Here is an 11,300-nt window from a genome sequence, read left to right as displayed (position 1 = left end):
ACTCGAGCTCGACTCGGCTCGATTACACCCCTACCTTGCAGTCTTCTTAGTTAGTGCCCCTCCCAAACCAGTTTTTGGGGTTTGCTGGAGGACTATTCATCCCCTCCCGGCCAGATCACTTGACAGGGGTGGATATGTCTGAGCCAGGGAAATTGGGGTTTATTTGAGGGGTATCTTGTAAAGAGAGAAGGGGGGCAGTGGAAGAGAGCAAACCACATCTACAGCAACTAAGCTAAAGCATTTTATAAGATTTTGGATTATTGACATTGAGAGTCAATCTAAGGATCAAGTTTACAAGAACCAATTCTGTTAGTAGCGTCAAAATCCAAGAAAATTATAGATGTGTTGTCCTTCGTTCTTTGGGTTCTCGCTTCACCCAACAAAGCATTAGCAACCTTTTCTGCAGAATTATCTTGATTCGCTGAATTTCTCTCCATTGTCTGCACAGTTAACAAGATTCAAGGTTAGATCCCTTGTCAAAAAAACCAGAATAATCCAAAGAAAATTATACATGAAATTCAGAATTTATACCTGGTTTACAAGCTGAACTGCCTTCTTCACATTTATAACATCCCAAAAGCCATCACTGCATCCAAATCCACAAACCACCAATTTAAGCGTCATTAAAAAAAAAAAAAGAAATGCCGCCTCTCTCTCTCTTCAAGGCCTACTTTCTTCAGCATTCAAGCAAGGAGAAAAAGCTAATTCATCAGCAGATATCAAGATGTATAATAGAGCCACAAAGGATCACCTAGCTAACAATGCAAAGCTCCTGTTTGATTGATCTATGTACACTACTTGACTTATATAAGGTTCTGCGCTGAAGCGAGCATCCTGCTGCTTAAGAAATTTGTCTCCAAGCATTCGAGCAAGGTTAAGGCCTGCTTGAGAGCAACCAATGAGAGACTGATGATAATTGACATTTGATACACTGAAATATGAAAAAGGAATGTCAAATACCACATAGTCGTGTTTCACCGTCTCTCAAAGGTTCTATTGCCTGGATGCGTAATCTTTCAGCATAACTAGTTACTCTATGGTCTTCCGTCATCTTCACGTGCTTTCCATCAATGCTGCAGTAATTTGAAAATATTATCTCAGTTTCACAGGAATTACACAAAATCTTGAATTTCTTTGAATCCAAATGACAGAAAACTCAATTTATTCATTACGAGAACATCGTGGAGGAGCAGATAGAAATTATCCACAACAGCCACAGCAATTAAACTAAACTATATGTTATCGGCAGATTGTTATGTTTTTCTCAAAGCAACTCAAAGGCCTTCTTTTGGCAGCTCCATCCCTTCCAGGGTAAAAAGATATACGTTCTCTTAAACTCCTGCTCATGAATGACTTTGTAGCCAGTACAATTAGGTGAACTGAAAGACCAGAATAACAACATACATGTACTGTGATTATAGAAAGGCGGAAAGTGGGTGTATAGTATACAAAAGGCAGTGCCAAGCGTCAAGAGATAATCATGATACAAATATAAGTACGACATTTCTATCAATCTGGAAGGAAACCATAAAGTTTAATGGATGTACATAAGTAATGGAAAATAAGATCACAAGAATCTAGAGGCCACGATAAGAACTGAAAAGTTATACTGGATACTCGAAGCCAAAGATGTTCAGCAAAGTCAAAATATTGCCCCATCAAATCAAACTCAAAAGCTTTGATAAATAGTGAAGCACTAATCTTGGTTTTAGTGTAGTAAATTATTTCAATTAGTTGAGAACGTGTTAACGTGATAAAATTCTTCTGAATTTAGTCAATGCATAACAATAACAAAAACACATACTTTATAATACAAGCAGAGTCTCCCACATTTGCACATTGCGCAAAAAGACTGTCGTTACCATCAGCCCAAACAAGAAGCACCGTAGCAGTACAGCCCTGAAAAAGATGATCATAAAACCAAAATATAATATCAGACCCTGTATAGCCAAAACCATAACAGAGTAGAAGACCAACAAGTCCTGCTTCACTTTCTGTCTTAGTTGCACAAAATATACTTTTCAGCTTTATATTAAAGATAATAATAATAATAATTTCCTTCAAAAGTGTTTCTCAAGAACTAAAGCTTTGAAGCACTCAAAATGTTTCACATGTTAAGTGGACACATCCCATAATCTCTGTACTTATCAATGTTACTGTAAGTTTTTGCACTAATGTTGGTCAACCAAGAGGCTGCCAACTATGAATGTATTTACATTATCTAATTGTACCGAGTACGCCAACAAGGAACTTTAGAGCTAAAAAAGGTTTCCTTCCTCTCTTACACAAAAGAGTCAGACTTATCATAAAGAAGTCATGAAAATCTCAGAAATTTTTGGTTAAAAAAAAAACACCATCATAGAAACTCTATTAAAGTATGTAGTGCCAATATCACAAAACCTATAAAGCCACAAATATGAGAAGTAAATGGATGAGGAAGGCTACAGGTTGGTACAGGAGGTGCATATCCCAATGGATTAAATGGCAGAAGCAATACAAAAGCATAAAGAAAGTACAGAAACTGAAATGAGTAGAAACCTCATAGTGGTGATTTATGCATGCTTCCGTTTGATAGAAAGCTTCTCTAAGAACATCTGAAGCATCACGCTGTGATAACACTTTCTCTCTTCTGAAAGAATCCGATAATATGCTTGCAACCATTTGAGGCATCACTCTAGCAAAATAGAGAGAGAGAGAGAGAGAGAATTAAATTAAAAAGAAAAAGAGAGCTTAAGTAAACAAGATGGCACCAGCATGGTCCTATAATAAACCATCACATGTGACTTAATTGAGTTAATCAAGGACATGAAATGGAATACTAACTGGCTAACAGATGTAGCAGCACCTGCTCCGCCATGTCCATCACACACACCAAACAGCCCAAACTGCAGGATCAACAGTCCAAAAAAGAATTAAAACCCTTCTTGGTAACTGCTGAAGTTAAAGTAGAATAGAACTAAATAAACCTGTTCAGTCCCAGGAAGAGGCCAATAATAATAACAGACATCTTCCATTGGTAACTTCTTTGCACCTCGGCGCAATGACATGGGATCTGATGCTATGCCAACTCCGAATGGGATCTGGCTCTCAGTCTCAGATGTAATCTGGACCTGCACCAAGTGACCCTCCAATTAAGAAACGGAATTAGGAAACTGAAAACTCAACACAGCTACAATGGCACACAGGATATATATGATTTCAGTGATTGTAACATAAAGAAGATTAAAACCCTTATACCAACTCCTAGCTTCTGATCCTTACTCTAGAGTAGTCATATGACTAAGAGTCGTGTCACGAGTTGAGCACTTAAAAGAATATTAACAAACTAATTGCCAACAATGTGACAGCCAAAAAGGATCAGGAAAGACATTGCACAATGAAACCTATTCAGTACAAAAGGACAAGAATATTTGGCAATGTCCTTTGCAAAAGAACAATAAAGAGAAGGTCTTAGTTGTGCTCTAACGGCCAGTAAGCCGGAAACTGTCTATCGCATTGGCAAAGAGAACCATGATTTATTATTTGTGTTAAGATCAGCCCAAAAATCGATGTGTTCTAAGCTTACCTCAAGGAACCTCAATTTTAATCATAAATTCAAGTAATATTCCTTCCTGTCACACTTCTGCATAATCAGTACTTTACCCATTACTTGTCTATTGTGTATTGAATTACTTTACAATCTCAAACAAAGAAAGAGGAGCAAGAGATATGCACATAAAGTAACATACTTGAACTTCAAGCAGAATGTCTTACACATTACTTCTGACAAAAATTGAAAGTAACCAATATATTTGATATCGATCATTTGAGAAAGACTGACTTCAGGGAAGCAAAGTTTGCAGCAAAAAAAACCAAGAAATGAAAGAAGCGCTCTATAAAAGGGGATGAAGCAGGGAAAAGAAGTGCCAAAAACTTATGCTTAAGTTCTTCTTTAAACTGAGATACATGATTCAAAAAACAAAAATCAACTCGTAATTGACAAAGTTAAATGCTATTTCCAGATTAGTATAGAGATGAAAGAAATTATAGTTGAGGAATCAGCCTATATAAGGAAGAACTTCAATTGAAATCATATAAATGAAACCCTGATATCAACTGAATGAAAATCCTAATTCCTGATAAGCTCCAACTGACACTAAGAAGCAAATTTGTAACACAAAATGCTCAAACCATGTCTAATGTTTCATTGCATTTCCTTTTCTCCCCCAGAGATAAGTAAATCAATGAGAAACACCAGATGAAAAACAGGAAGAAAAAAGTTCTAATACAAGGAACTCTATAAAAGATACTGCCAGATTTGTGACTTCAACAGAAGCCTACTTACAAACATAGAATAGGTAGCAAATAGTTCAAAAACAACAAACTCTGGAATAGATATTGCAGATTAGCTACTTCAATGGGAGCCTACTTACAAAAATCTTGGGTGTGGTGCCAAGAGTTAATGTGTCTCCATTTGCAAGCTCAACTGGATCTCCCCATTGCCTGCTTCCTGAATCATGATGATGGACAGGACGAGAATTTAAGCGTGTACCATTTAAGCTACCCATATCAACAAGCTCCCACTTCAATCTCTGAAATACAATGCAATAAGTGTTTCCTAAAGTGCAAAGAATGTTGCCAAATTTCCAATCCTGAAGTAGTAAATATTTTGAAACTTTACATTAGGATTCCAATTAATCCTGGCATGCTTGCCAGAAACCTCTGAATCCTGGACCAACAAATCACTAGGTGAAACTCTTCCAAGAGTGAGAGGGAGCCTAGATGTATCTGTTGACTTCACGCAGCATCGAGTCCCATGAGAAAGCCCCGAGACAACCTCCAACGTGAGGATGCTTCCTGCACATCTAACAGAAAATGATGATGACATGTTTTACACTATTAACCAGAAAAAAGAAAAAAGTACACTATGCACATTATACAATGGATAGGAGAAAATTACTTTGATCCGCTTTATATTTTGGAACAAATTCTCTTGATGTTTCACTGTCTATGTGAAATCTTGGACTATCCTTTAAATCATCTTTTGTACAAACTTTTTGCACTTCTACAAGCTGCTTCGTCACCAGTGGACGCTTAAGTGTCTGGCCAACTAGATCATCTTCTGAAGTATCTCGGATATCAAGAACAAAACTATCACCTGAAAGAAGCAAAAGACAAATTATGCATTTTTCTGCAAACAAATTAATTTGCAGATGCCCGTGAGGGCATTTTGTAGGTCAATGGGCAAGAGCTGTATACTATGGGTTAGTTGGGGAGATGCTGAAGGAGGACTTTGGTTATTTGAAGCTCCTTGAGCCCTGTGTGAGCTCAAGCCCCCTAAAGTTTGCTGATCTGCTTCCTGTGGAGCATAATTCCTAGCAAAAGAATTGCTGTGACCATAAACAACATTTAGATCTTCTGAAATAAAAGGCCTGTGAAGGTCATCAGCCTGCAAAGGAACAAAATACCATGGTAAGAAGAATGCTCAAACAGGAAGAGCAGTGAATCAAGCAGGTGTATGCTCAAAGATAGAAACATGAATCAGATGAAAAGATGCATCAAAGCATCATGCTTTGTTCAACAGTCTTTTATGTATGATCAAACAAAGTTTGAAGAATGTTCTAGCTTGTTCTCAAACCAAGTTATGCATCTTAAAAAACATCAACCATGCATTTCAGTGAAGTTAATTTGCAGAAGATGGAGCATAGGAAGTGCTAACATTCATCAAGTTAATTTTGTACTCGAAAGACAGATCCAGAACTTGAACTTTCAGACTTGTTTCAGATATTGTCTGCCCGATACAAATAAACTAAAGCCAGACATACAGAGTGCTAAACTGACAGAGTATAACAGTTCCACTCTAGTCAAAATTCTAAACTTCTGTAACTCCTTAGCTTTAGAATATCCACCGAATTTCATCAATTAGGTCTCGTTATATTCTCATAGATTCCTATTCAGACAATATCTTAATGATAGAACTCTTTCCATATTCACCAGGTAAAAATATTTGTAACGGTTCAACCTGATTTAATGAAGTTTATTTGTGAGCCCAACTTTAAAAGGTATGGTTTGAATTAGCAGTATCCAAAACTGTCTTTATGACCTTTGAGTGTAACTTAAATGGACCCACCGTAAATTTGGCGTGGGTACTTGTGGATAAAAAGTAAATGTCGGACATTGTATTTCTTCAATCCATGATTTCTTTAAAAGGTCCGAAAATGAACAAGGCTCTTCTCAGGTCAGCATTCAACGCACCATATAAAAGCACCCAAAATGGTGTGTCACATAAAACCCTTAATGGCCTATAGTGCAAAGCACCAAGAGCTTAAATCAAGGAACAGATGCATAATATGGAAGTCCAAATTGATTGTCATTTTACATTTGGTCTTCCAAAGTGCCACATGTTATGGAAACAATGGCTTTGTTAACCTTAGATACTCAAGTCATCAACCCCATTTGAAACGAGTACGCCTTAGCTCAGAATATAGGTAAATGGTTGATGCAAACTCAGTTGCAAATTTCACAAGTTCGGCATTTCAACTATTTTCAGACTACCGCAGAAAATGCTGAGACCAATAAAGCACCTATCTTTGTTAACTAATAACCAAGAACCAGAGATTTCAAGCACAAATTATTACATAAAAAAGAAACTCAATGCACATATGAGACTATAAGCACCTGAACTACTATAAGCATATCCAAATGATAGACACTGTGACAGCAAAATCCCCACTCACCGGACCAAGTTCAAAGCTCTAAATCCTTCCTAGATGTTATTGGCTTTTAACATGAGCTACTTTCTTAAGCCGTACCAAAAGGTAATGAAAAAAAATGCTCAATCTTCTCCACGTTCAACCAAGTTATCGGATCATTCTTCAAGCTACTAACAACAGCAGGACAAGGGTCTAAAACCCCTCACAATACCCTCTGCCAAAATCCCAAACCACCATAACAAAATACTTTAGATTACCTCTAAATGGAAAATTGCACCGTCAACCCATTTTTATTCACATTAAATCAAAATAGCCCCCGTCAATAAAATCCCATTTTTCTTCACATTCAATCAAAACAGCCCTGATTTGCGTAGACCCCATTTCCAATCACCTTCATTGAAATAATCTTAATCTTCAAACAAAAGGGGCAATACATTTTCATCGGTAAAATCTTGATCATACATAAAATATACTGATAAATGAATCAACAAACAGAAGAGAAATGGACCTTGATGGTGCGAGTACGAGAGGCAGCGGAGGAAGAAGAGAGAAAGCGACGCCATAGCTTGAACTTGCAGGCGAGGATGAAGAGGATGAGCAACAAGAGGAACATAACAGCAACAACAACAATCACAACGATACCCTCAACGGAGAACATCAAAGTCCTAATACTTCCGGTGATAAACTTGTCATCAGAGGAAGAAGAATTATGAAGAAAAATCGCCTCAGCCATCGGCGGTGGTGGTCTGGGAAAGATGATGATCCGGAGGAGAGAGAGATTGCAATCAGCCAACCCCTCCTACCATTTTGCACTGTTAAATATTTATCAAAAATAAAAATAAGATAAAAAGAAATGTAGAAGTAGAAAGTACGAATTAATGGAGTAGTCCTTATTTTTGCAAGTATAAACAATTGGCTTTGCGAGAAGGCCGCTTTGTAAAGGTCGCAGTCACCTAAATTTCCACCATTTTCTTTCTTGGATTTTCCCATCCAAATCCAATAAACAATCCAGTTGTATTTTTTTGCGTACGCAGTTGTGTAGCTTTTCATGTATTCCTCGTATTGCCATGTAGGATATAGTGGTCTCGTATTCTAGAAGCAATGGCTCAACTTAGAATGTGTTTGAATTATTATTTTTGGATAAAATTATCTATCTCGAGTTTTTTTTAATCACCTTCTTATCTCGTATATAGATCATACTGTTACGATTTTTTTTTTTTGACAAAAATTTTAGAAAATGACAATCCAAATGGACTTTAAGATATTGAAACATCGGGTAAAATTCAACATTGTGTAGACATAAAACAATTTCTGTTCTCAGCTTCGTTAGTCAACATTTCGACTTTTTTTTCTTTTTTTTTTTTAATGGTAAGAAAATACTAATACATTAGCTTAATTAGAAGTACTAGTTACAATAGAATAACAAAATAATACTGAGATCATATGTATAGACAACAATAATTGTTTCAAGGAGTTGAAAGTACAAAACAAAATCTTCTTCTTGTTGCGCGCCCTTTTTAGCTAAAGTGTTCATGCACCTATTTGTTGTCAATGATCCAGCTTTAGTATAGTTTGGTTCAATTTGATGTTGCCAGGTAGTGTGAGAATTCAAATGAACTTGAAGATGTTGAAAAGGAACTATTCAAAGATGAGTGATGAGTGTTTTTTCCTCTTTATGTGCCAACAATTGAACAAGTCAGTGTAAAATTCAATGTACATATCCAAAGACTTTGCCATTTTCTTAACTTAGCTAAGAACATGAAATGCTTGCACAAGTTGGATTGCTGTTTTCTATATATATATATATATATATATATATATATATATATATATATATATATATATATATATATATATATATATATATAAAACTTTCATATTTTTTCGTTTTTTCGTAAACACATTTTTCAGTCACTTTTTTACCTTACATACATTAAATCGTTACAGTAAATTGTTATATAAAAACTCCTAAAAGTAACTATCCAAGCGGGTTTTAAGAACTTCAATCGCACTAGAACCACATGCATATAAATGTTTTTGCCACAAAGTTTTTTGCACAAATTAACAAGAGAAAGCGTATCAGAATATCTTCATCTGTTTTAGAAGCAGCAGATATATATATATACACACACACAAAATACCTTAGCTAATTAATATTAATATGAGAAGGTAATGCAGATCAGATAAAAGGTTCGAGGCAGTTTAGATCACAGGAAGGACGTGAACGACAGCAACCCACTAGAGGTCCAGAGCCATCACTCTTTGGAAATCTTGACGGCTGCATGTCGACATTGTTCAATTAGAAGGCCCAACGCATGGGGTCCTTTATATTACAAAAAGTGCTAAGAAGTTTTGGCTGGGCCAACGTAGCTGGTGGCTTGTATGTTGTTGATAGTCAATTAATGTCACAATAATGGAGACAACATAAGAATCTATTCGAAGCCCAGCCCTAAGCCATATCCTCCATCCAGCCCACACACCCAGGAAAAATACACAATGCATCCAACATAATATAAAGAGGATTTATTATTGCCAAAAAATTACAGACAAAAATATAATTGCCGCATGGGTAGCACTTGGATATTGGACGAATGCCTCTAACTAAAGAACCATCTCTTGTATAATGGAAGCAGTTATGTAGAATTATTAGTTGAGGAAGTGTTAGGTTCCATTTGTGTTGCATACTTTTGGAGAATTTTTTTAGAAAAATTAACAGTGTAATAATTTTGTTGATGTGATGTATGTAAGATAAAAGATGGTTGAGATACGACGAAAATGATTAAAAAATGTATTAACAGAATATTTTTAAATAAATATTTTTTTAAAGTGACAATTCAAACAAGAGTGCTCTATTGCAAGAATCCTTAGTTGAGCCCATTGAAAAAAAAAAAAAGTTGGATGCTTGTGTGGCCTAACCATTCTGACTTGCGATTGTCGAAAGAGAAAGAGGAAAAAAAAAAATCAACTTCTAGAGATGTTGTTTTCTTGAGTCCTTTGAAGGAAATGAAAGTCTTATAATTGAACTCCTAATTTCTTACACTGCACAGTAAACGCATAATCATTAATCATTAGACTCATTCCAGAAAATGATGTTGAGTGAGAATGTATGATCACCATCATATCAAGTACGTACGAAAATTAGCATCTTAAATATTGAAAACATTGGTCTAGTTTGGGAGATTGTAAGCAGGGGGAATTCTACAATCCTTTTTGGATATTGTGATCTTAAATATTGAAAACATTGGTCTAGTTTGGAAGATTATAAGTAGGGGGAATTCTACGATCTTTTTTGGATATTGTGATGATGAGATTAGATTCGCCGTTGAATTATCAACCCTTAAATTCTTTCAAAAGTTTGGATATTATGATGATGATATTAGATTCACTGTTGAATTCTCAACCCTTAAATTATTTTAAGAGTTTAAATGAGTGACTGACATGGCAAAATATAAATTATTTCAAGAGCTTAAATCAGTGAATGGTGTGACAAAATATAATGAATTTGAATCATGAATACCGTACCCAAAAGGAATTGTAATATTTTTCCGTAAGGAGAGCCAAAAAGAATTCTTCTTTCTTAAGAGAAGAAAAAAAAAGAAGTATACCAGGATTTAGCTAAAACATCCATGCTAATGTAAAGGTAAAGATCGATACACCTAATATACGAGCAATGTGTTAAAATTGTCATGAATTCTCCCAAAGCATGCCACCTTTTATTCATTGGTTATCATCACATTCTTGCTTGATCGTTGATGATGCTAGAACGACCAAGGAATATTTTTACATATCATGTAACCGACCACAAAGTTTTAAGAGTACAAAAAGTGCCAATATTCTCTTTGTCCGTTGCTTTGACAAAAAGTATGGCTATTCCTCAACATGCTCGAATTGAAAAATCAGAAATATTGTGCTACTCCTACTCCTAGGGTTGAAACAGCTCGCGGCATTGAACAATAATAATACTCTTGCTCGATCATTTTCTTTCCCTCCTTAATTATCATGGATGATACTAATAAAGTTAGCAGTCAAGATAAAATTTAGGTATAAATAATCCCTTGATCTAAAGAATCAAGAGCGCGTATGAATTAAAATCCTCCGGAAACTAGATCAAAACAGACCATGTATCAACCTAATCCTGTAAACATCAGAGCAAGATTTTTTGAGGGTTTAGACTGATTATCATAAACTAAATATATAGCAGTGAATGAAGCCCTCCAAAAAAAAGTAGATCAAGATCCTTCTAGTACGTACATCGTCTGCCTGTAAAGCTAACCTGGGATGTCCTTGCACGAGTAGCTAGAGATGCATGGTGCAAAAGGGTTTTCATGGGCTCGATGCGATGAAACACAACAATGGATCTTGCAATTTGTATTAAAATGCTATCACCTCAGCTTTCTCAGGCCTTCCCCATTCCACATACGAATGACATGAAATTGCTAATAAGGGAAAGGGAAGGACGGCACTAACATGATGGTCAAAAGGGGAGGGTGCATTTGTACATTGTTAATTTACATGATGCTTGTTGCATCATGAATCGGACTCTTGTGTACCGTACCAAATAAAATTAAAGCCCTGGATAAAATTTTGATTTAAATACATGTACCAAAC

At 35.9% G+C, this 11,300-nt stretch overlaps 1 protein-coding gene across 1 annotated transcript; it reads right to left on the bottom strand.

Moving 5' to 3' along the window:
* Window positions 1-219: 219 nt before the first annotated feature.
* LOC113734098 (protein phosphatase 2C 70) lies at window positions 220-7,737 on the bottom strand. Its single transcript, XM_027260442.2, has 14 exons — window positions 7,646-7,737; window positions 7,201-7,504; window positions 5,239-5,428; window positions 4,940-5,137; window positions 4,661-4,836; window positions 4,413-4,571; window positions 2,967-3,110; window positions 2,824-2,885; window positions 2,539-2,674; window positions 1,805-1,899; window positions 961-1,073; window positions 752-881; window positions 532-586; window positions 220-440 (listed from the first exon to the last, which is right to left on the bottom strand). Exons 2-14 carry the CDS (start codon window positions 7,423-7,425, stop codon window positions 279-281), a joined length of 1,845 nt encoding a protein of 614 aa, XP_027116243.1. The 5' UTR covers window positions 7,426-7,504; window positions 7,646-7,737; the 3' UTR covers window positions 220-278.
* Between the last annotated feature and the right edge of the window lie 3,563 nt (window positions 7,738-11,300).

The sequence above is a fragment of the Coffea arabica genome, chromosome 3c (genome assembly GCF_036785885.1).
Source record: "Coffea arabica cultivar ET-39 chromosome 3c, Coffea Arabica ET-39 HiFi, whole genome shotgun sequence".
NCBI classification, from domain to species: domain Eukaryota; kingdom Viridiplantae; phylum Streptophyta; class Magnoliopsida; order Gentianales; family Rubiaceae; genus Coffea; species Coffea arabica.
Note: the sequence above shows the minus strand (reverse complement) of the source record. Positions and strands in the feature narration are given on the sequence as shown.

Bases quoted from the DNA above. Each gene is read 5' to 3' on its own strand.
- LOC113734098 (XM_027260442.2), bottom strand. From the start codon at position 7,425: ATGGCTGAGGCGATTTTTCTTCATAATTCTTCTTCCTCTGATGACAAG. The intron at 2,886-2,966 runs GTTTATTTAGTT...TTGATCCTGCAG, and splicing joins CTCTTCCTGGGACTGAACAG to TTTGGGCTGTTTGGTGTGTG. The intron at 882-960 runs GTATTTGACATT...GCTCTCAAGCAG, and splicing joins CGGTGAAACACGACTATGTG to GCCTTAACCTTGCTCGAATG.